General features: G+C 48.3%; 1 protein-coding gene and 1 long non-coding RNA gene across 2 annotated transcripts in view; one reads left to right on the top strand and one right to left on the bottom strand.

Annotated features, from left to right (window-relative positions):
* Positions 1-25,015, top strand: part of LOC311520438 (neuronal acetylcholine receptor subunit alpha-7-like) — a 126,832-nt gene that overhangs the window by 42,913 nt on the left and 58,904 nt on the right. Inside the window, exons 3-5 of the mRNA XM_084627884.1 lie at positions 19,387-19,431; positions 21,017-21,126; positions 22,780-22,859. Coding sequence (XP_084484010.1) covers positions 19,387-19,431; positions 21,017-21,126; positions 22,780-22,859 — 235 coding nt within the window. The remainder of the gene's footprint in view (positions 1-19,386; positions 19,432-21,016; positions 21,127-22,779; positions 22,860-25,015) is intronic.
* On the bottom strand, positions 976-24,459 carry LOC311520441. The gene is made up of 4 exons (XR_014711595.1): positions 24,379-24,459; positions 23,839-23,971; positions 1,847-2,095; positions 976-1,268 (listed from the first exon to the last, which is right to left on the bottom strand). It is a non-coding gene; the product is annotated as an uncharacterized lncRNA (long non-coding RNA).

Raw genomic sequence — 25,015 nt, 5'->3', positions numbered from 1 at the left:
AAAGCTGCAGGAAGGGACTTTATTCCCAGACCAGAAAATAACCATTTGGGATGTTGAAATGCCTATAGTTATCCTTGATGACCCAGCCTACCGCTTAATGCCATGGCTCATGAAGCCGTACACAGGCAGCCTGGACAGTAGTCAGGAGCTGTTCAACTACAAGCTGAGCAAGTGCAGAATGGTGGTAGAATGTGCATTTGGATGTTTAAAGGCGCGCTGGCGCAGTTTACTGACTCAGTTAGACCTCAGCGAAACCAATATTCCCACTGTTATTACTGCTTGCTGTGTGCTCCACAATCTCTGTGAGAGTAAGGGGGAGACGTTTATGGCGGGGTGGGAGGTTGAGACAAATCACCTGGCTGCTGGTTACACGCAGCCAGACACCAGGGCGGTTAGAAGAGCACAGGAGGGCGCGGTGCGCATCAGAGAAGCTTTGAAAACCAGTTTTATGACTGGACAGGCTACGGTGTGAAAGTTCTGTTTGTTTCTCCTTGATGAAACCCCCCACCCTTGGTTCACTCTACTTCCCTGTAAGCTAACCACCCTCCCCTCCTCCCTTTAATCACCGCTTGCAGAGGCAATAAAGTCATTGTTGCTTCACATTCATACATTCTTTATTCATTCATCACACAAACAGGGGGATGACTACCAAGGTAGCCCAGGAGGGGTGGTGGAGGAGAGAAGCACCAAGAGGGATGGTGGAGGAGGGAAGGACAATGCCACACAGCAGTTTAAAAGTTTACAACTTTAAAACTTATTGAATGCCAGCCTTCTGTTTTTTGGGCAATACTCTGTGGTTGAGTGGCTGGGTGGCCGGAGGCCCCCCCACCGCGTTCTTGGGCATCTGGGTGAGGAGGCTATGGAACTTGGGGAGGAGGGTGGTTGGTTACACAGGGGCTGTAGCGGCAGTCTGTGCTCCAGCTGCCTTTGCTGCAGCTCAACCATACACTGGAGCATATTGGTTTGAGCCTCCAGCAGCCTCAGCATTGAATCCTGCCTCCTCTCATCACGCTGCTGCCACATTTGAGCTTCAGCCCTGTCTTCAGCCCGCCACTTACTCTCTTCAGCCTGCCACCTCTCCTCCCGATCATTTTGTGCTTTCCTGCACTCTGACATTGTCTGCCTCCACGCATTCGTCTGTGCTCTGTCAGTGTGGGCGGACAGCATGAGCTCAGAGAACATTTCATCACGAGTGCGTTTTTTTCTCTTTCTAATCTTCACTAGCCTCTGGGAAGGAGAAGATCCTGTGATCATTGAAACACATGCAGCTGGTGGAGAAAAAAAAAAGGGACAGTGGTATTTAAAAAGACACATTTTATAGAACAATGGGTACCCTCTTTCACGGTAAACCTTGCTGTTAACATTACATACATAGCACATGTGCTTTCATTACAAGGTCGTTGCCTCCCCCCACTGTGTGACTAACCCCTCACCCCTTCCCATGGCTAACAGCGGGGAACATTTCTGTTCAGCCACAGGCAAACAGCCCAGCAGGAATGGGCACCTCTGAGTGTCCCCTGAAGAAAAGCACCCTGTTTCAACCAGGTGACCATGAATGATATCTCACTCTCCTGAGGATAACACAGAGAGATAAAGAACGGATGTTGTTTGAACGCCAGCAAACATATACTGCAATGCTTTGTTGTACAATGATTCCCGAGTACGTGCTACTGGCCTGGAGTGGTAAAGTGTCCTACCATGGACGATGCAATAAGGCTGCCCTCCCCAGAAACCTTTTGCAAAGGCTTTGGGAGTACATCCAGGAGAGCCGTGAATGCCAGGGCAAATTAATCATTACACATCCTTGCTTTTGAACCATGTATAGTATTTTAAAAGGTACACTCACTGGAGGTCCCTTCTCCGCCTGCTGGGTCCAGGAGGCAGCCTTGGGTGGGTTCAGAGGGTACTGGCTCCAGGTCCAGGGTGAGAAACAGTTCCTGGCTGCCGGGAAAACCGGTTTCTCCACTTGCTTGCTGTGAGCTATCTACAACCTCATCATCATCATCTTCCTCGTCCCCAAAACTTGCTTCCGTGTTGCCTCCATCTCCATTGAAGGAGTCAAACAACATGGCTGGGGTAGTGGTGACTGAACCCCCTAAAATCATAGAATCATAGAATATCAGGGTTGGAAGGGACCCCAGAAGGTCATCTAGTCCAACCCCCTGCTCAAAGCAGGACCAATTCCCAGTTAAATCATCCCAGCCAGGGCTTTGTCAAGCCTGACCTTAAAAACCTCTAAGGAAGGAGATTCTACCACCTCCCTAGGTAACGCATTCCAGTGTTTCACCACCCTCTTAGTGAAAAAGTTTTTCCTAATATCCAATCTAAACCTCCCCCACTGCAACTTGAGACCATTACTCCTCGTTCTGTCATCTGCTACCATTGAGAACAGTCTAGAGCCATCCTCTTTGGAACCCCCTTTCAGGTAGTTGAAAGCAGGTATCAAATCCCCCCTCATTCTTCTCTTCTGCAGACTAAACAATCCCAGTTCCCTCAGCCTCTCCTCGTAAGTCATGATTCCAGTCCCCTAATCATTTTTGTTGCCCTTCGCTGGACTCTCTCCAATTTATCCACATCCTTCTTGTAGTGTGGGGCCCAAAACTGGACACAGTACTCCAGATGAGGCCTCACCAATGTCGAATAGAGGGGAACGATCACGTCCCTCAATCTGCTCGCTATGCCCCTACTTATACATCCCAAAATGCCATTGGCCTTCTTGGCAACAAGGGCACACTGCTGACTCATATCCAGCTTCTCGTCCACTGTCACCCCTAGGTCCTTTTCTGCAGAACTGCTGCCTAGCCATTCGGTCCCTAGTCTGTAGCTGTGCATTGGGTTCTTCCGTCCTAAGTGCAGGACCCTGCACTTATCCTTATTGAACCTCATCAGATTTCTTTTGGCCCAATCCTCCAATTTGTCTAGGTCCTTCTGTATCCTATCCCTCCCCTCCAGCGTATCTACCACTCCTCCCAGTTTAGTATCATCCGCAAATTTGCTGAGAGTGCAATCCACACCATCCTCCAGATCATTAATGAAGATATTGAACAAAACCGGCCCCAGGACCGACCCTTGGGGCACTACACTTGATACCGGCTGCCAACTAGACATGGAGCCATTAATCACTACCCGTTGAGCCCGACAATCTAGCCAGCTTTCTACCCACCTTATAGTACATTCACCCAGCCCATACTTCCTTAACTTGCTGACAAGAATACTGTGGGAGACCGTGTCAAAAGCTTTGCTAAAGTCAAGAAACAATACATCCACTGCTTTCCCTTCATCCACAGAACCAGTAATCTCATCATAAAAGGCGATTAGATTAGTCAGGCATGACCTTCCCTTGGTGAATCCATGCTGGCTGTTCCTGATCACTTTCCTCTCATGCAAGTGCTTCAGGATTGATTCTTTGAGGACCTGCTCCATGATTTTTCCAGGGACTGAGGTGAGGCTGACTGGCCTGTAGTTCCCAGGATCCTCCTTCTTCCCTTTTTTAAAGATTGGCACTACATTAGCCTTTTTCCAGTCATCCGGGACTTCTCCCATTCGCCACGAGTTTTCAAAGATAATGGCCAATGGCTCTGCAATCACAGCCGCCAATTCCTTCAGCACTCTCGGATGCAACTCGTCCGGCCCCATGGACTTGTGCACGTCCAGCTTTTCTAAATAGTCCCTAACCACCTCTATCTCCACAGAGGGCTGGCCATCTCTTCCCCATTTTGTGATGCCCAGCGCAGCAGTCTGGGAGCTGACCTTGTTAGTGAAAACAGAGGCAAAAAAAGCATTGAGTACATTAGCTTTTTCCACAACCTCTGTCACTAGGTTGCCTCCCTCATTCAGTAAGGGGCCCACACATTCCTTGGCTTTCTTCTTGTTGCCAACATACCTGAAGAAACCCTTCTTGTTACTCTTGACATCTCTGGCTAGCTGCAGCTCCAGGTGCGATTTGGCCCTCCTGATATCATTCCTACATGCCCGAGCAATATTTTTATACTCTTCCCTGGTCATATGTCCAACCTTCCACTTCTTGTAAGCTTCTTTTTTATGTTTAAGATCCGCTAGGATTTCACCATTAAGCCAAGCTGGTCGCCTGCCATATTTACTATTCTTTCGACTCATTGGGATGGTTTGTCCCTGTAACCTCAACAGGGATTCCTTGAAATACAGCCAGCTCTCCTGGACTCCTTTCCCCTTCAAGTTAGTCCCCCAGGGGATCCTGGCCATCCGTTCCCTGAGGGAGTCGAAGTCTGCTTTCCTGAAGTCCAGGGTCCGTATCCTGCTGCTTACCTTTCTTCCCTGCATCAGGATCCTGAACTCAACCAACTCATGGTCACTGCCTCCCAGATTCCCATCCACTTTTGCTTCCCCCACTAATTCTACCCGGTTTGTGAGCAGCAGGTCAAGAAAAGCGCCCCCCCTAGTTGGCTCCTCTAGCACTTGCGCCAGGAAATTGTCCCCTACGCTTTCCAAAAACTTCCTGGATTGTCTATGCACCGCTGTATTGCTCTCCCTGCAGATATCAGGAAAATTAAAGTCACCCATGAGAATCAGGGCATGCGATCTAGTAGCTTCCGTGAGCTGCCGGAAGAAAGCCTCATCTACCTCATCCCCCTGGTCCGGTGGTCTATAGCAGACTCCCACCACTACATCACTCTTGTTGCACACACTTCTAAACTTAATCCAGAGACACTCAGGTTTTTCTGCAGTTTCGTACCGGAGCTCTGAGCAGTCATACTGCTCCCTTACATACAGTGCTACTCCCCCACCTTTTCTGCCCTGCCTGTCCTTCCTGAACAGTTTATAACCATCCATGACAGTACTCCAGTCATGTGAGTTATCCCACCAAGTCTCTGTTATTCCGATCATGTCATAGTTCCTTGACATCACCAGGACCTCCAGTTCTCCCTGCTTGTTTCCAAGGCTTTGTGCATTTGTATATAAGCACTTGAGATAACCTGTTGATCGCCCCTCATTCCCAGTATGAGGCAGGAGCCCTCCCCTCACAGACATTCCTGCCTGTGCTTCCTCCCGGTATCCCGCTTTCCCACTTACCTCAGGGCTTTGGTCTCCTTCCCCCGGTGAACCTAGTTTAAAGCCCTCCTCACTAGGTTAGCCAGCCTGCTGGCAAAGATGCTCTTCCCTCTCTTCGTAAGATGGAGCCCGTCTCTGCCCAGCACTCCTCCTTCATGGAACACCATCCCATGGTCAAAGAAACCAAAGCCTTCTCTCCGACACCACCTGCGTAGCCATTCGTTGACTTCCACGATTCGACGCTCCCTACCTAGGCCTTTTCTTCCACGGGGAGGATGGACGAGAACACCACTTGCGCCTCCAACTCCTTTATCCTTCTTCCTAGAGCCACATAGTCCGCAGTGATCCACTCAAGGTCATTCTTGGCAGTATCATTGGTGTCCACGTGGAGAAGCAGGAAGGGGTAGCGATCCTACCTGGCATGGCATGCAGCTCATCATAGAAGCGGCATGTTTGGGGCTCTGACCTGGAGTGGCCGTTCGCCTCTCTGGTTTTCTGGTAGGCTTGCCTCAGCTCCTTAAGTTTCATGGGGTACTGCTTCGGGTCCCTGTTATGGCCTCTGTCCTTCATGCCCTGGGAGATTTTGATAAATGTTTTGACATTTCGAAAACTGGAACAGAGTTCTGATAGCACGGATTCCTCTCCCCATACAGCGATCAGATCCCGTACCTCCAGTTCAGTCCATGCTGGAGCTCTTTTGTGATTCTGGGACTCCATCATGGTCACCTCTGCTGATGAGCTCTGCATGGTCACCTGCAGCTTGCCACGCTGGCCAAATAGGAAATTGAAATTCAAAAGTTCGCGGTTCTTTTCCTGTCTACCTGGCCAGTGCATCTGAGTTGAGAGTGCTGTCCAGAGCGGTCACAATGGAGCACTCTGGGATAGCTCCCGGAGGCCAATACCATCGAATTGTGTCCACAATACCCCAAATTTGACCTGGCAAGGCTGATTTAAGCTCTAATCCACTTGTCAGGGGTGGAGTAAGGAAATCGATTTTAAGAGCCCTTTAAGTCGAAAAAAAGGGCTTCATCATGTGGACGGGTGCAGGTTTACATTGATTTAACGCTGCTAAATTCGACCTAAACTCCTAGTGTAGACCAGGGCTATGTGGCCTTCCTGGGCCATGTTTGGCTGCCTCTGCTGCAGCCACTCTAAGCTGCTTGAAGGACTCTACTGCTCCTTTCCTGGGACAGGTGTGGCAGGACCCTGAGGCCTCCAGCAGAGGGCCTCTGGGCCTAGTCTGCCCTGTCACAGTCCGCCATAGTAGCAGTTTAGCCCTCCAGCCAAGGTGCACTTCAGTCCTACCCCTTCCAGGGTGTTAGAGGCTAAAAGAAATAAGGAGAGAAAAAAACTCAACACCAGGGTTGTCCCATGAACTCTCGGCAGGACCCCACCCGTCTATTCAGGGCTTGTCTTCACAAAGTCAGTACTTTGGCTGGTCTCCCAGGGGCTGATCATCCCTTCCTCCAGGGCCATGTCTACACAGCCCACGGCAGCAAGCTTCCCAGCCGAGGCTGACAGACTTGGGGCTAGCGAGGCTCACTCTAGCACTCTAAAAATAGCTGCAGAGAGAGAGCTTTGAAGTCGTGTCTGGGGCTCTGAGCTCCAGCCCAAGCCACAACTTCAAAGCGCTTTTGCACAGCTAGCGTGAGCCCCGTTACCACAAGTCTGTCAATCGAGGCCAGGAGGTTGGCTGCCGCAGGCTGTGTAGATGTGCCCAAGAGACTCGGCCAGCAAGCTCAGCTTGGCCAGCAAGCTACCTGGTCAGCTCTGAACTGGGCCAGGTCTCCTCCTGTTAACGCCCATCTCCATGCCTGGCTTCTGTTCCAGGCGTAGCAGGGCAGGGCCAACCAGGTCCACAAGCTCTCATTATCCCCCTCCTTGCCAGCGTGGGGCTTGTCTGCCCCATCACAGGACTGACTGTAATCCATATGGCTAGTGAGCATGCAGCACTGTATCAAGTAATACCGAAATGCAAATGGGTGAAGATCACAATGGAAACAGGTCCCAAGGAATGAAAAACAGTACAAGAGTAAAGGTGGGATTTTCCAAAAGCACATACCAGTTCTCCCACGGACATCACTAGGCTCAGAGCTAAACCAATATTAATTAATTTTCTGTACTACCATGGCACCTAGGAGGCAGTGGCTAGGTGATGTTCAAACATGGAACAAAAGGCCATACCTTGCCTCTAGGAGCTTATACTCTAAGTATAAAACTAGAGACAGATACAGACAGACCGATCAGGGAGTATAAGGAGGCAATCCTGGTCACTGAACAGTTTTGAAAATCTTACTCATATTTTTAAATCTCTGACTCAATAAATATACTTATGGAAATTTTTGTGACTCAGATCCAGTACATGGAACAGATGACCTTGGCTGATCTTAATTTCCTAACTGAAAGCTTCATACTCATGCCTGATTGTCTCACAGAAGAACCTAATATAATACTCCTCATACATATGTAAGGACACATGTATGGCAGAAATCCGATAAAAATAACAGATAGCCCTTTGCTAGCCTCTGATGATCACGTTTCAAATCTGGGACTTCTTCCATTACTCAACATCTTATAACGAGTGAGTGCATCAGCTTTCAAGAGTACAGCTCAGTGGGATGTTAAGAGTAGCAAGAGATGTTAAGAGTAACAAGAAGGGTTTCTTCAGGTATGTTAGCAACAAGAAGAAAGTCAAGGAAAGTGTGGGCCCCTTACTGAATGAGGGAGGCAACCTAGTGACAGAGGATGTGGAAAAAGCTAATGTACTCAAGGCTTTTTTTGCCTCTATCTTCACGAACAAGGTCAGCTCCCAGACTACTGCACTGGGCAGCACAGCATGGGGAGGAGGTGACCAGCCCTCTGTGGAGAAAGAAGTGGTTCAGGACTATTTAGAAAAGCTGGATGAGCACAAGTCCATGGGGCTGGATGTGCTGCATCCGAGAGTGCTAAAGGAATTTGGCGGATGTGATTGCAGAGCCATTGGCCATTATCTTTGAAAACCCATGGTGATTGGGGGAAGTCCTGGACGACTGGAAAAAGGCTAATGTAGTGCCCATCTTTAAAAAAGGGAAGAAGGAGGATCCTGGGAACTACAGGCCAGTCAGCCTCACCTCAGTCCCTGGAAAAATCATGGAGCATTTCCTCAAGGAATCAATTCTGAAGCACTTAGAGGAGAGGAAAGAGATCAGGAACAGTCAGCATGGATTCACCAAGGGCAAGTCATGCCTGACTAATCTAATTGCCTTCTATGATGAGATAACTGGTTCTGTGGATGAGGGGAAAGCAGTGACTTTAGCAAAGCTTTTGACACGGTCTCCCACAGTATTCTTGCCAGCAAGTTAAAGAAGTATGGGCTGGATAAATGGACTATGAGGTGGATAGAAAGTTGGCTAGATTGTCGGGCTCAACGGGTAGTGATCAATGGCTCCATGTCTAGTTGGCAGCCAGTATCATGTGGAGTGCCCCAAGGGTCGGTCCTGGGGCCGATTTTGTTCAATATCTTCATAAATGATCTGGAGGATGGTGTGGATTGCACCCTCAGCAAGTTTGCAGATGACACTAAACTGGGAGGAGAGGTAGATACACTGGAGGGTAGGGATAGATACAGAGGGACCTAGACAAATTAGAGGATTGCGCCAAAAGAAATCTGATGAGGTTCAACAAGGACAAGTGCAGAGTCCTGCACTTAGGACGGAAGAATCCCATGCACCGCTACAGACTAGGGACTGAATGGCTCGGCAGCAGTTCTGCAGAAAAGGACCTAGGGGTGACAGTGGATGAGAAGCTGGATATGAGTCAACAGTGTGCCCTTGTTGCCAAGGACAATGGCATTTTGGGATGTATAAGTAGGGGCATTGCCAGCAGATCGAGGGATGTGATCGTTCCCCTCCATTTGACATTGGTGAGGCCTCAACTGGAGTACTTTGTCCAGTTTTGGGCCCCACACTACAAGAAGGATGTGGAAAAATTGGAAAGTGTCCAGCGGAGGGCAACAAAAATGATTAGGGGACTGGAATCATGACTTACGAGGAGAGGCTGAGGGAACTGGGATTGTTTAGTCTGCAGAAGAGAAGAATGAGGGGGGATTTGATACCTGCTTTCAACTACCTGAAAGGGGGTTCCAAAGAGAATGGCTCTAGACTGTTCTCAGTGGTAGCTGATGACAGAACGAGGAGTAATGGTCTCAGGTTGCAGTGGGGGAGGTTTAGGTTGGATATTAGGAAAAACTTTTTCACGAGGAGGGTGGTGAAACACTGGAATGCATTACCGAGAGAGGTGGTGGAATCTCCTTCCTTAGAAGTTTTTAAAGTCAGGCTTGACAAAGCCCTGGCTGGGATGATTTAGTTGGGGATTGGTCCTGCTTTGAGCAGGGGGTTGGACTAGATGACCTCCTGAGGTCCCTTCCAACCCTGATATTCTATGATTCTATGATGGGGAATGTTAATTATGACAGTCAGTAACCTGTTCCAAGCATCTGTATTATAAAGATGACGAGTTAACATATGGTGTGACAGTGACCAACAACATTTTTGACATATTATGACCTAGGTAATTCTAGAACTAAAGGAGTCGGGTATTATCTGGATGATATCCTCACTTTGGTAGAAACCACAGAAGTGCACTGGTATAACACAGATTGCAAGGTGGTGGGTTGAGAGTAAAGAAAACTAAATGTTCATATTTTCAAACTCATGGGCCAGATTCTTAGCTGGAGTAAATCGACATAGCTCTGTTGACTTCATAGAATATCAGGGTTGGAAGGGACCTCAGGAGGTCATCTAGTCCAACCCCCTGCTCAAAGCAGGACCAACCCCCAACTAAATCATCCCAGCCAGGGCTTTGTCAAGCCAGGACTTAAAAACCTCTAAGGATGGAGATGGACTTCAACAGGACTATGCTGATTTACATAAATGGAGGGTCTGGCCTAGGGTGTTTAGGACACAGAACTGATGTTGCAGGAATTCACTTGAAAAAGGGCCCAAGCCAGAACCTTGTATCTGAACTTTGGGTATATTCTGAACTGGATCCAGATCTGAACATTGAAACTTGGGCCTGTTCAGCCAGTTAAGCAAACGCAGGAGTAGAGAACTAGCATCAATACTCTCATTCATGGATCCACAGGATTGATGCTATGCCCCAGCTTTTACAGTCTCTTGGAGGACCCTTTCAATGCACCACACCCCCAAGAGGTCTCACTCTTCCTACAGAGCAGGCCTTGTAGCCTCACTGCCTCCAAGCCTGAGCCTCTGGGCTTCAGCATCGTGTTTCATACCATGAGCTCTGCTCAGCAAATCCAACTGAAGTAGACTCCTGGTCAGAGACTTGTACACTCTTCAGGGACTAATGCACCTCAGCTAGCATTCCCAGTGACAGCAGGCAGCATTTTCCAAACACACGGAGTAGGATTGATGAAGGGTGAACGTAGTCCCTCTGGCCAAGCCAGAGCCATCCGCCAGCCAAGCTGTTAGCGGATTCCGTCTTAAGCTCTGTCTCTCTCTGAGCCCTGAGGCAGTCCCAGGAGAGAGCAGCCAGCCTCTTCCAGATGCCCACTCTTTACCCGCTGCTGGTCACCTCCCAGTCCATTATCTCCAGGCAGGGCCATGCTAAGTTCACCACCTCACCCGTTGGAGCCTCCCCCTGCTGACTGTTGATTGTTCAGTCATTCCCATGGTCCCTCTGGACCCTCTGTTGGTCTGGGTCAGTTTCAACCAGTTCCTTGAGAACCCCATTCATTGTGGCCCAGAGCGCACTATCAAGACACCTATCACTGCAAGAGCAGACTTAATGCGTTTTTTCTCACTGGGTAGCAATGCAAACTTCAGAGGGAAACCAAGGCACAAACAGGATTCATAAAAATATGACAGAAAATTCGCACTTCATCATACCTGGTAATGGTACCAAGCTGGGTTTTCCATGGCATTAGTAAACTGTGGTGGTGAACTGATTTCTTGTTTGCCTGAGCTGGTAAAGAAAACCCCTACCTGACTCAACACTTACCACCTGGTAACAACTGGTCATAAGAATGGATAGAAATAGCTGCATGAACACGGTCATCAGCACACTCCTGCTTCAGCAGGGATCTTGGCAGGCAAGAGCTGTGACGACTGCTCTGTTGGAATGGGAGCTGCGAACTCACGTAGTTTGCCAAAAGGCAATGAGCAGCTCATTGCAGATGTATCCCACTCCCTGACAAATACAGAATGAGGAAGAGGTCTGACACACGGATAAAGGAGATCACACAAGTATTGAGGTAGGAGAAAAGAAACCCTGATAACTGACCATTAATCATTTCTTATGATCTAGGGACCCAACACTAGCAGAAAGCAAATCTTTGCCTCAGCAGCTCAGTACCAATTTCATATAAAGCCTCTTTGGAACAGGAGTAGTGCAGATGCTCTTTCATGATTGCCTGTAGGAGTTCAGGCATCCCAGGATAGTTCAAGATGCTAAAGCTCCAGTTTTCAGAGGTGCTGAGAGCCATCTCCCGCTGCAGCCAATGGGCACTGAAAATTACTCAGCAGCTCCGAAAGGTCAGGCTTCGAGTGTTCTCACTTCCAGACCAAATGCTATTTCTTGAAGGTATACGGAGATAAAGGAACTTGGCCGTGTGTCTGAAAAGAACCCCACCTTTCCCACCCACATTCTGAGCCCCCGAATCCCATCCACCAACAGGCTGGATTCCCATTTGACCGGGGACTGTCTCCTGAGGTGGCAGTATGAAGTCCTACCTCCCTCTGATTTCTTCAGTTAGCCCTAATTCCCCTCCATACCCATTTTTTTGGATTGCTGGCCATGCCCCCAAACCATCCCCTGCTGGCATTGCTTTAAGGGCAGATGGTCTGTCCCCATTATTTTGCTACGAAAAGAATGGAAAGATTACTTTGTGACTGAGAAGCTTTGCATCAGTCTCCTAGAACCTTCCTCTAGCAATGCCACAGCTACCCTGATGGAAAAGGGAGATGCCTTCATCTCCAGACAATTCAGAGGTTTGGCCTTTTCCCCAGCCTGCTGTCTCAGGGCCCTTCTCCAGAAGGAATTTGGCAAGAGAGCTAGATATATACTGGGATGCATCGAAACCTGTGTTAAAATGAACCACTCTCTCTTGTATTTGTAAGGGGTTTACTGGTCCTGCTTGAAGACTAGGAGACTCTGTAGGGAAGCATGTGAGCTGGGTCAAGCAGCAGTCAGTCTGCAGCCAGCCTATGCCAAGCTGTGGGGAGCTGTGCCTCTCTCTTTTAGCAGCCTGTTTTCTCTCTTTCTGGTTTTCAGTTTCTTGGGAGTTACCATTCTGAATCCTAAGAAATAAAGTCATGTTACTTTGCAACCTTCCAGCAAGAATATTCATGTTTTTTTCTAACGTCTCTGTGTGTGTGCTGTGAACATATATTTATGTATGGGCCTGGTTTTCAACAAACGCAGGTGTACAGCAGCAGTCCTAACTTGCAGCTGAAATTATTCCACTTACAGTTGCAAACTGGGTAGTTTGGACAAATTGGAAAAAGTTTCAAAGACTTTTGAAAATCACATCCTGCCAATGCGGGAAACCCTCACATCCCCATTTGACAACTGGAAGGGGCTACTGTGTTGCTTCCCGGCATCATTCCCAGCCATGAATGGTTATAAATCCCACAAACAGCACTTTCCCTGTCTTGCTGTCCACAAAGCAGAACTCACTCTGCGAGTTCAAACAGGCCCTGAGGCAGTGGTGAGCTGGAGCCGGTCTGCACCGGTTCGCTAGAACCGGTTGTTAAATTTAGAAGCCCTTTTAGAACCGGTTGTTCCGCGATGGACAACTGATTCTAAAAGGGCTTCAAAATTTAAGCGGCCAAAAGTGGTGCCTTAGGCGCCAACTCCATGGGTGCTCCAGGGCCGGAGCACCCACGGGGAAAATTTGACGGGTGCAGAGCCCCCACCGGCAGCTCCCCTCCCCGCCCCCGGCCCCAGCTCACCTCCGCTTCGCCTCCGCCCTTGAGTTACGCTCTGCCCGCTCTGCTTCTCCGCCCCCCCCCCAGCTTCCCGCGAATCAGCTGTTTGCGCAGGAAGCCTGGGAGGGCTGAGAAGCAGGCGGCGGCTTCGCGCTCAGGCCCAGGGAGACGGAGGTGAGCTGGGGCCGGGGGGGGTGCGAGGGGGGCTACCCGCGCCACAGCAGGTAACCCGGGAGGGGGGCGCAGGGGAACCGCTCCCCGCCCCAGCTCACCTCCGCCTCCCTGGGCCTGAGCGCGAAGCCACCGCCTGCTTCTCAGCCCTCCCAGGCTTCCGTCTGAAGAGCTGATTCGCGGGAAGCCGGGGCGGGGGGGCGGAGAAGCAGAGCAGCGCATTCAGGGGAGGAGCCGGAGGCGGAGGGGAGGTGAGCTGGGGCTGGGCATGGGGCGGGGAGCTGCCGGTGGGGGCTCTGCACCCACCAAATTTTCCCCATGGGTGCTCCAGCCCCGGAGCACCCACAGAGTCAGCGCCTAAGAGGCCACTTTTGATGTGATCAGTGGGGGGGGGGAGCGGCTGCTCTCCCTGCTCCCCCCCAGCTATGCTACCCCACCCCTAGCAGCCAGAGGGACCTGCCAGATGCTTCCTGGGAGCTGTCGCAGGTAAGCACTGCCAGGACTCCCCACCTCGCCCCCCAGCAGGTCCGTCTGGCTCTTAGGGGTGGGGTGGGCACCCACTATGGTGGCCCACAAGACCCTCCTGCCCAGTTCTGGGGGTAGTCAGGGGACAAGGGATGGGGCAGGGATCCGGGGGGGCATCAAGGAACGCGGGGGGTTGGATGGGGCAGGAGTCACCTCGTGGGGTGAGGAGGGAACCGGTTGTTAAGATTTTGGCAACTCATCACTGCCCTGAGGCAAGGTTGAGAATAGACTGTGGATGGCCACCAGGGGGGCCTACAGGGAAATCTTTTTCCAAGGCTGCCAGAGACCCAACCAGCTGGGTGTTGGTCAAAATTCTGGCTGATTGCTGTTACTAAAAAGTGAGAGAGAAAGAACACTCAGTTCACGGGACTCCCCTACCAGAAACCTCGAGTCTGGCACCAAACCTGAGTTGTTTAAAGCCTAATTTCAGAGGTCATTGTGATGGGGGCTACAGACCCAGAGGGCCATGACTGAAAGTAAAGCTTACAGCCCTAAGGAAGAGGATGCTAAAGATCCTGGACTTGAGAGGAGAGTTTACAGGCCTGGGATGGCACCTGTCTATAGTCATTAAGTTCCAGACTTGTAGGCCTGCCACAGAAAGTTCCCTATAGCTGATGAGTTCCCTATAGATTCTTTTCATATGACTGCTATGATTGTTTCATTAAATACTAAAGTAAATCCTGAGTCTTTTTCTTTGCAGTGCTGAAACCCAAGGTGTAAACCAATCACTGGGGAAACTCACCAGTGGGAAAAACATTTCCTGCCAAAAACGTTCATGAGGGACAATGCCCCAGCCTGCACTGCCTGAGAGCTTGTCTACATGGGGAAGTTATTGCACAGCAAGCTAGGGTGTGAATTTACAGCGCATGAGCTCCCTGTGCAAAGACTCCTATTGCACACAGAAAGTGCCTTGTCTTACAATAGGTGCTCATGAGCCACCTAAATCTCTCTGGGATTCTCTGCTCTTTCAGACCTCAAGAGGCCCACAGGAAGGGACAGATGCCTCCGGATCTCCTCCCCCAAAGCTCCCTGCTCCAAGAGCTTGCTGATGCCAACAAACTCAGTGTTGGGGGAGGTAGGGAAGTTTCCCTCCTGTGTACCTCAGGAGCCCCACAGGAAGGGGGAAAGTGCCGAAGCCCCTGGCCCAAATCCCCAAACTGTAAAATGTTTGTTTTGAATGATGTGACTCATCAAACAGGGCAAAACTTCACCTAATGCAAAATGCTGACTTCTTACAAAAGGTGTTATCTCCTGCCCACCAGGAAGGGCTACTGAATCCAAATGGGCCATTGTGGAACATCACAACACAAAGGCTTTGTCAAGTGCCCTATCGCACCCATAAAGAGCCTTTGTGCAAAAGGGCTCATCCCATCTGCTTGAATTCCGAAAGAAGGAAATAAAACTAGATGACAAGAATATTTTTCATCTCTCTCTCTCATTGCTGTTTGGACTGTCACAGGGCTGGAGCTGGGAAACAGGAGAAGAGATCGCCAGGGTCAGGCTGGGTTAGCCCTACAAGACATTCAATGCTGACAGATTACTACAACTCTGTCACCTTTTGGAACCATAGACTGTCACTCATTTGTGTCTGTACGTTGCCTGCTTTAACCTGTAAATAACGTTATTTATTTTTCTTAGTTAATAAATCCTCATTTAGTTAACTATAGGATTGGTTGTAAGCATTGACTTTGGTGCAAGATCTAAAGTACAAATTGACCTGGGGAAGGGGACTGATCTCTTGAGACTGGCAGCAACCTGGGTATTTTGTGATCTTTGGTGTAAGTGACCATTTATCACTTAGTCCAGCTTGCCTGGGTGGGAAGATAAACTGGAATGCCCAAGGGGACCGTCTCTGACTCCATGGAAGGACTGGTATAGTGATCCAGGAGTTCACATTTGTTACTGACATGGTGAAATCTAATTATAGAACACACCACCAGTTTGCGGTGCCTGCCCTGAGGTCGGCACTCATGGTTGTGAGCCACTCCAGGCAGCACGACAGATGCGCTTGGCTTAAGCTGCTCATATTTTTGCTGACTCCTTATGTGCAAATTTGCACATCTACGGTGAAGGTGACTGCAGAGAGACTGCAGCCTGTGGTAGCACAACTGGTCATTTTCCATAGCTAATATTTGCATTGCAGGAATGCAACTACAGCTGCGGCCTCGTTCTCTTTGTGAGCCACAAAACATTGCAACATGCCCATACCGCTTCCAGTTTGCTTCTGCTTTCAGTGCCAGTTGGTTTTGGACATAGTGGATTCATTTTCATGCGGGCGAGCAGGAGAGCTGAGGATGTGACAAGTAGCTTTGCTTTGAGGACGCTGGCAGACACGTTTTATCCTCAGCTCCTTCGGGGGCTCTCTTGTTGTCTGCACACAGCTGTGTCATTGGCAGTGATGTCAGGCACAGTCCTGGACGGGAAAGGCTTGCTCCCTTTTACTCTCAGTCGAAGACCCAAAGAAAGCACTAATAGCAATAAAGACAGTGGTGGCAGTGAAGCTAGAACCGGCTGGGGTAGTGCATGCAGATGGCATTAGCAAGACGGGCTCAGACTGCAGTTCTGCCCATCACGGCAGACGGCATTCACAAGCTAAGTGGGGGCCAGCTGGCCAATATATCCTCAGCTTCCAAAGCTCCTTCCAAGTTAGCCAAACAAATCCATGGACCAGGAATTTCTCATGTGCAGTCTGCCTGCCGGGGAGAATGGCTGGGGGTGGGATTGTTTGCCTGAAAATCTGCTAGCAGTTGGACAAGGTGTGTCACTTAGGCCTGGTCCACACTACAAGGTTAGGTCCATGCCAGGCAGCTTACATTGACTTAATTATGTCAGCGTCTACACTTGAATGGTGCTTCTGTCGAAGTGAGTCTCCCTGTACACCGACACAGTAACTCCACCTCCACAAGAGGCACCGGGCTTATGTTGGTGTAGTTAGGGCAATGCAGCATCCATATAAACACTGCATTGCTTATGTTGCCTGTCAGCCCCCAGTGGGGCTGACAGCTACAGCCTGCCCCCCACGCCCTGGTTCACGGCTGCCCCCACCCTGCCCTGGGGCTGACAGCCCAAGCGTGGGGGCCAGCTGTGAGCCAATGCCCAGCTGACAACTTAGGCCATCAGACCCAGGGCTGCTGGGCTCCTGCTGTCAGAGCCCCACAATGCCCCAGCCAGTTCAGTCAGTGAAAGCTCTCATAGTGAGGATGTGCACCACAAACAGAAGGAGCGTAGTGTGGATGTGAACCACTGCTTTAGTTACTGCGGTGTCTGAAGGTCAATTTAATTTTGTAGTGTAGACAAGCCTTTGCGTGGCGACAGTTTGAATCAAACCAGAGGTTTGGGCTTTTGCAAATGTTTCTGAACTTGTTGGGGAACAAATAGCTTGGACTAGAAACTCCACAGCTGACTAGTTCCTTTGGCCCCTGGGAGGGCTGAGGCTTTCAACTAGTTTGGGAAAACAGGAGAGTTCATAGGGAGCTGGTTCACTAAGTATTTGGAAGCCATGGTCTTTGTATAAAAAACTGCAGGGTACGATCGCGCAGCTTTTTATGCTTCCTGGCTTGTATTCATGGGAGGATGTTACAAGAGGAGAGAGACCCACTGGGATCCTACAGAGCTTTCAACCTACACAGGACCAGAAAGAGCCCCTAGGGCTAACAAATTCTTCAGTTTGCTCTATGGACTCCCAGACCCAATGGGCTTGTGGCTCCTTATCTTGACGGCTGCCCTGGCTGAGACCACGAAGAGTGGCCATGGTACCTGCAGAGGTTTTTGTAGGCTCCACCCGAGGAGAATGCAGCTGAAGCATCTGCCTAGCCTGGAGCTGCTGGGTGCTGAGAATTTTTAAAAATCAGACATTTCATTTAGGCACCTAAGTGGGAGCTGAACTCTTTTGAAAATCTGGCATCTTATCTCTGTCATTAATGTCTGCAAAAGAACTTAAATCGACAGAGTGAAATCCTGGCCCCACCAAATTCAATGGAGCCAAAATGTCACTCTTTGTCTTAATGAAGTTGCGTCTGGGAATTATTCATATATTTCCATTCAAAGTGTTAGCTATCATGGCCTGTTTGTCCCCAGATCTTACAAGCCTGATGGGTTTTGTGCTGGGTCCTGTGTCTCTTTGATCATTGCAGTCCAAGTCCAATGTGCTATAGCTCACAAGATTTACCATGCTATTCCACAGTAGCTTTGTTCAACACCACTTACTGAAATGCAGTCATCTCAGGCCCATGACTCTCTCCATCTCCATTGCAATGTAGCTAATCTGTCTGTTCTCTCGGCTAGCTTTGTGCTTACTGCTTCTCCTGTGCTAACAACGAACGAGCACAAAGGGCACACAACAAAACAGATTCATTCCTAGTACAAAAGAAGGGGAGTTTTTAGGTCAAAATGATCATTTGCCCAGCCCACCAGCACAGGGAAATAGAAAGCATGCTGCCCACATTCCCAGTTCCTGTGCAGGTGGCAGGGGGACAAGCAGGTTCTACAGGTCTCCATCCTGTGCTGGTTGGCTGAGAATGATGAGAAATGGATGGGGCCGTGGATCTGCCACACCCTCCCTCAGTGCATGGCCAGCAGAGCTGAGCTAAGGCATAGTGGGGAGTCACCTGGTTCTGCTACGGCCTAGAGCATAGGGATGAGTCCCAACCCTTCCCTGCACTGCTTTTGGAGCATCCCAGCTACCCACTGCCCCTTGCATAGGGAGAGGCACTAAGTGACAATGTAGCCCCTTAGCAGCCACTCCTTGATCTTGCAAACTCTGTGCAGTCCACAGTGGAGTTTGAAAAGATGTCACATGCCTGCACAAGTGCCAGCAGAGGCTGTGCATGGCCACAGCTATGCTTAAGCCCTGGGAGCGTTAAGTCTGAAACCAACGGGGCCCTTGCCTCCTTATATGCAAAGCTAAAGTGGGGAAAAGTATGGGTGTGTCTGAGGGGGTATGGGCTTGCATGTCACCCCCATGCGAACGAGGTGCTATGTTCCTCTCTATGATATGAACCCATACATTGGTAGTTGTGCAGCCATGTTCTTGGCCTGCTGGGCAATCCGCTTGACCTCTCCGTGCCTAAGTCTCACCATCTGTAAAATGGGGTCATGGCACTTATCTCTTTTGCAAGGCATTTTGAGATCTATAGCTGAAAAGCACTACGTATTGTTATTATGGATAGAGAATTGGATTCCAGTGTGATCTGCAGCCTGCTTAGAGTTGTGTTTAGATACACAGAGCACCACATCTGTTCTGCATAGCGTCCTCTCGATAAACATCATTTTCACAGTTTGCTGACGTGCCCTCACTTCTGCTCAAGACCAGTATTCGATTAGTCTGTAGCAACAATAATGACAGCGTTAATCCTCTCCAGTTCCTGTATGTCACAGAGTTCTGTAGTCACAGCCATCTAATTAAAATGAAAATCTCTGATAGCTTTTGTAGAGAATAAATGTCTTCAAGTAAATAATGGCCATGGCAAATTATTTTCATTGCTGATGAATTATAATGAGTGTGGAATTTTAAAAATTTGTTTTTAAGGCCAGAAGGAACTATTACAATCATTTGGTCTGATCTTCATCACCACACAGGTCAGAGATTTCACCCAATGACTCCAGCACTGAGTCCATAATTTGTGACTGTAATATTTGCATTCATTTACCCTGCGAGTTGGGTTTGGGTTTGATTTTGTCGGGAAAAAACCCCCAATATTTTCTTGGGCTAATTAGGTTTTCTTCTCTCTTTTTGAAGGATGAGAAGAACCAGGTGCTGATAACGAATGCTTGGCTACAGATGGTGAGTAACTTTGCATCAGCACTGAACAGAAATTGTTGTAACAGGAACTTACTGAATATGATCCTTTGGCAGAAGAACTGTCTGTCATCCTCTATACTGGGACTCAAGCAAATTGAGCTCTTGGAAATATTGCTGAAGGGGGAATGGGGCAGGATTTCCAAAGAAGCACACAGGTGTCTGACTCTGATCGGCTTTCAGTGGGAGCTGGGTCCTCTGAAAATCCCAGTTATCACTTCCTTTCAGATCTGAAAATGAAATGATCGGCCATATTAATTCCTGTTGTAACTCTGATGAGCTCAGTGGAGTTGGTCCAATGAGCCTTAAGGCACAGATGTTAATAAATGAGGATCTAAACATGTCATTGAAATTGGAGGGCTGGTTTTCAAAGATGTGGGCATCCTGCAGTTTCCACTGAAGTCAATGACTGGGATTTCCAAAGGTGCCTCAAATCCTAATGAAGCTGCACATCTTCCTTTCTTAAACTCCTTTGAGAATTCCAGATAGTGTCTAAATATGGACTTAAAGGCCTGACTGTAGGACCCAGGGGAAATTTCCAAGAGTGCCTAAGGAACTTAAAAGAATAGGCCCATTGCAAATCAATGGGGCAGACTCCGAAACCACTTAGGCACTTTTGGAAATCTCCTTCTCTCCCATTTTTTTTTAAATCCCTTAATTCTTAAGTAAGTCTGATCCGCAATGAAATGCGTACAAGGAAAGCTCAGAGTTGTTGTCCCTGTGCACTATTACTCATGAATGAATGTTCCAGCGTAGGATTAAGCATTGCCGTATGGTATGAGGGATCATTTATTCTTATGCAACATAAAGCTGAGCTTCTGATTCATTGGCGCTGCCTCTTCAAGCTAAGAGATCACAGGAGAGATGAATGATTGAACTAACTCTAATGTTACATTAGAAACCAAATATATTATCTGAATGGAGCAAATGATCCTTCTGCTTGTCCCCTAACTACATGGTAGTTTATAGTCTGAGTGATCTTGGTTATAAAAGAAGAATAACCTAAACAATTCCAGCCTATACTTTTATACTGCTGCCATGTTATCATTTTCATACCCTCTTGTGTGCATAGACTTTGGACAGGAGAACCTAGACACTCTGTAGTCTTCAATAAAGAATTTGTATTGATCCCAAAGTTCAGCAAAAATTCAAATCTGGTATTTTGGGTGGGAGAGGGGAAAAGATCAAACAATCATTTTGGAATACAGAGTGCAATTGTATGCTTTCCAGGCCAGGCCCTCAGCTGGTATAAGTGGGCATCCACTGATGTAACACAGGAAATAAATATTTCCTTAGAGATTTTTCTAAACAACAAACATGTTAAAATGTAATAGTCCAAATGTTAAGTCATTACACTGTGAGCTCCTCAGTGCATACACCTGTCTTTTTCATTGTTGTCACTTGTTATTAACCCTAAAACAGTAATTATTATGTTATCATTGCTGTTGCTAATATTCATTATATTTCCAGAGCACCCAAATGTGCCAGGCATACAGGAAGATATTCCTTTCCCCTATGATCCTACATTGTAGAAATGATAAATAACATTTGTGTCTATATTTTCCTACAGTACTGGATTGACGTTTACTTGTCTTGGGATCAGTATGCATACCCAGGAGTCCAGAACTTACGATTTCCCTCTGACCAGATATGGGTACCAGACATTCTTCTGTATAACAGGTACGGAAGGTTTATAAGAACTGAGACAAACACTGAGTCAATTCCTCCATTGGTGTAAATCAGCCTAGCTCCATTGACTTCAAACGGAGATTACGCCAGCTGAGGATCAGGTTTATGGCCTCCAAACAATGGAAACAAACCCAGACAAGTGCTGCAGTACAGTGAAAAGTCTAGATGGAAGCACAGAGTTATCTTAACGATGCTCGTAAAATAGAAATGGCTTGAGGCCCTTGGCCATGGTCTTTATAATGAAAGATTAAGTTATGATTACCTATCTTGTGCTAATGTAAATAATTATCCTGGTTTCATTTGTTGTTTGTGCTTTCGTAGTCTTCTGGTACAGCCTTATGGAAAATTAGATGATGTTCGCACGTAAAAATATCACAATTCCATATAGCTAAAAGACTACGTATAGGGACCGAGAAAGCCCATGAAACTCAATAGAAATAGTCCTATTAGCTTCACTGGGAGTTGAATCGGGCCCTAAGACTGTAAAATAATTATGAAGTGCCCTTCAGTTCAAAGGGAGTGCAGGACGATGCCAGCACGGAAAAGTCTGCAATAGCTAACCAATTTATTAGAGCATGAGCTTTCGTGAGCTACAGCTCACTTCCTCAGATGCATATCGTGGAAACTGCAGTTTCCACGATATGCATCTGAGGAAGTGAGCTGTAGCTCACGAAAGCTCATGCTCTAATAAATTGGTTAGTCTCTAAGGTGCCACAAGTCCTCCTTTTCTTTTTGCGAATACAGACTAACACGGCTGTTACTCTGAAATCTGCAATAGCTGTTTTGAATGCAAGTTGTATAAAATATCAAGATCCGAAGGGCTAGATTGTTTGATTCAGTTTGGATAAGTATCAAGCAGTCTGGAAGCTTCCCCAAACCTCAACTAACTCCTGAAATTATAGAGTTCTAACCCACAAGGTCTGCACACAATGTTGTGCCGATTATTACTATTGGTATCTGTGTAGCACCTATGAGCCCCAGCCATTGACCAGGACCCCACTGCACTAGGTGCTGTACAAACACAGAACAAAAAGAAAGCCCCTAAGAGCTTACAATCCAGATCCCTGATTGCTCACTGATCACCCACAAAGACCCGCCAGGCTTGCCACTATGCCATCTGAGCCCCCGACAGTTCCCTTCCTTCTCCAGCCACTTCACCCCTGGCCTATGACTTCTTGCTCTCTTTGAAGAGCAGCTGCAGTTCCAAGCAACTGCTATGCTAGCACCTAGTACCTCCACCTTGAGTAAGGTGCCACTGGGCCAGAGGTTACAAAGGTTATCATCGTCTCCCGTTGTCACAGCCTTGGCATCAAAGGCACTGAGCTCTTCTGAAAATCAGGCCATTTCACTTAGTTGCCTAAATGGGAGCGGAACTCCTTGCAGCAGCTCTCCCTCAGTGACTGGGGCCATGTGAGGGTCCAGCCAGCTGGTTGAGAGATGCTTTATCCAACTGATCTAAATCTTGAAAGAAGATCCAAGCTCAGTTTGGCGTGAGCTAGACGTTCCAACTAATGATATTTTACAAAGTTTACCCTCCTGACCCTAATCCATACACCCACTATTCAGAAATTAATGATCGTTACCTTACTGTTCACCACATTTTGAATTCAAGTGCCTGTGGGGGTTTTTTGTGTTATGCTTTAGTGCGGATGAAAGATTCGATGCCACGTTTCACACGAACGTGTTGGTGAATTATTCTGGATCTTGTCAGTACATTCCTCCAGGTAAGAGACTGATTTTGTTTGTTGGTTTAAATCAATTTACTTTAATAGCGTCAGTCAATTCTCCTATTTAGAGAATTAATTGTATCAGTTTAAAAGCAGATCTGGATGAGAAGCTTTGTGCGCTGTATGCTGTGCGACAGACTTTCAAAAAGAATTCAGCTTCTATTTTAGGCCCCTAAATACAGGCCAGATATTGATAAGTGCTCAGCATCTGTGACAAAAAAGTTCAGCATCATACAATGCTGAACCTTTTAATGATCTGGCCAGCTTTTCATACTGCAACATATTAGGTCATATAATGAATGACATTTTAGATGGAATTAGCACTAAGAGGCCAAGATTTCAAGGGCTAAACATTTTAATCCTGTAGCTTTTTTTCTGAAATCTATTTGTTTTTAAAACCTTTAAGGTTGTTGTGACTCAGATGATGAATTTATATTTATTAACTGTTCTGTACACAAGTAAAAATGCATGGTACAGTGATGCTGCTACAGCTTATACCAGCAGTTCTCAACCTGCGGCCCGCATGCGGCCCAGTTAGCACACAGCCCATAACGATAAAGGAGTTGAGAACCACTGCTCTAGGGGCAAGATTCACAAAGTAACTTAGGCGTCTAGAAAACCACTGGGATTCACAAAGCCTGGGTGAGGCGGTCAAGCCTCCAGTACAACGGGACAGAGCTAGGTGCCTTAGAATGGGATTCACAAAAGCCAGCACCTTAGGCAGCTCCCTGCAAAAGCTAGACCATGGGAGATACTAAGGTGAGGGGTAAGTACTTAGCCCCATCCCTCTCAGAGAGATAGGCACCTACATCTGGGCTGCAGAGAGATGCCTCCCTCTGCTTGGGATTCTCAGCTGAAAAGCCTCTGTTAGCATTAGGCATCTCTGCCATTTTTTGAAGACGCCGGCGTGGGAAGGAGAACGGAGAAGACACAGGACCTCCCTCATAATTTTTAGCCCAATGGTTAGAGCACTCACCTGGGATGTGAGAGACCTCAAGTCCTCCATCTGCCACATGACAAGGCGGGATCTGAACTGGGATCTGTCCCTCTCAGGGGAGTGCTGCAGCTACTAGGCTATTCCCTCGGTCTCCCCTATCAGAGCGGTTCCACTGTGGAGAAATAATGAGAGTTGCAGGGTGAGAAAGAGACAGCACAAGCAACTCTAAGAATTACTCTGTCGTCTGGTGCGCAGAGCACTCACCAAAGACTGGGGAGACCAGTCAGGGCCCCCCATCCTGCCACTCCACTGATTACCCACAGTGGAACAGCTTCCACAGGAGAGAGACTGAGGGCACTCCCCCATCAGAACCTCCCATCGCCCGGTAGTTAGGGCATTCTCCTCAGAGCCCTCTCCAGATCCCATCTCCCCCATCAGGGGAGTGGGGACTTGAACCAGGTCTCTCCCATCCCCTAACCAAGGGCTAAAAGTTGTGAGGAAGTGCCTCTCCCTTCCGGGGGTTGCGTGTGAGGTCTTATGTAGGGCCTGATACGGTAGGTGAGGTCTGTGCGTGCTTACCAGATCAGGCCGGCGGGCAAGTGACACAGAGGAACACCTCTCTTCCCCAAGTTCACACATCGCTCTGGGGCTTAGCCATTCAGACCCCTGGAGTGAGGCAACTCTGCACATGCCAAGAAGCAGAAACACAGGCACCTAAGGAACTTTTACGAAAAAACTTGGGTGGCAACGAGTTTACGGGACTATCGGGTTCTGCAGCAGCTGAGCAGGGGTTGTATGAATCTCACCAGGGTCCAATTCTGGGATTTAGGTGCTTAAAGTGGCCGTCAAGCATCTAAGTCTCTTTGTGAATCTCGGCCTATCTGCTTATGTCACTTCTACGGCACCATTCCTGTGGCATCTGAGTGCCTCACAGCCATTAGTGGGCTTATCCTCACTGCCCCCTGTGAGGCAGGGCAGTGCTGTTATCCTTGTTTTAGAGATGAGGAACTGAAGCACAAAGAGACAAAGTGACTTGCCCAACATCACACAGGAAGTCTGTGGTAGAGCAAAGACGTGAACCCCGATTGGTGGAGTCCCAGGCTGGTGCCCTGACCACTGGGAAGAGGAACTTCTCCGCAGCCAACTGACATGTAATGGTTCTCAGTCCCAGAGCAGAGACACATGGGATGCGGTCAGCTTAACTGCCATTGTGCCA

This window comes from Lepidochelys olivacea (assembly GCF_965140295.1).
Source record: "Lepidochelys olivacea isolate rLepOli2 genome assembly, chromosome: 5".
Lineage (NCBI taxonomy): Eukaryota > Metazoa > Chordata > Testudines > Cheloniidae > Lepidochelys > Lepidochelys olivacea.
Note: the sequence above shows the minus strand (reverse complement) of the source record. Positions and strands in the feature narration are given on the sequence as shown.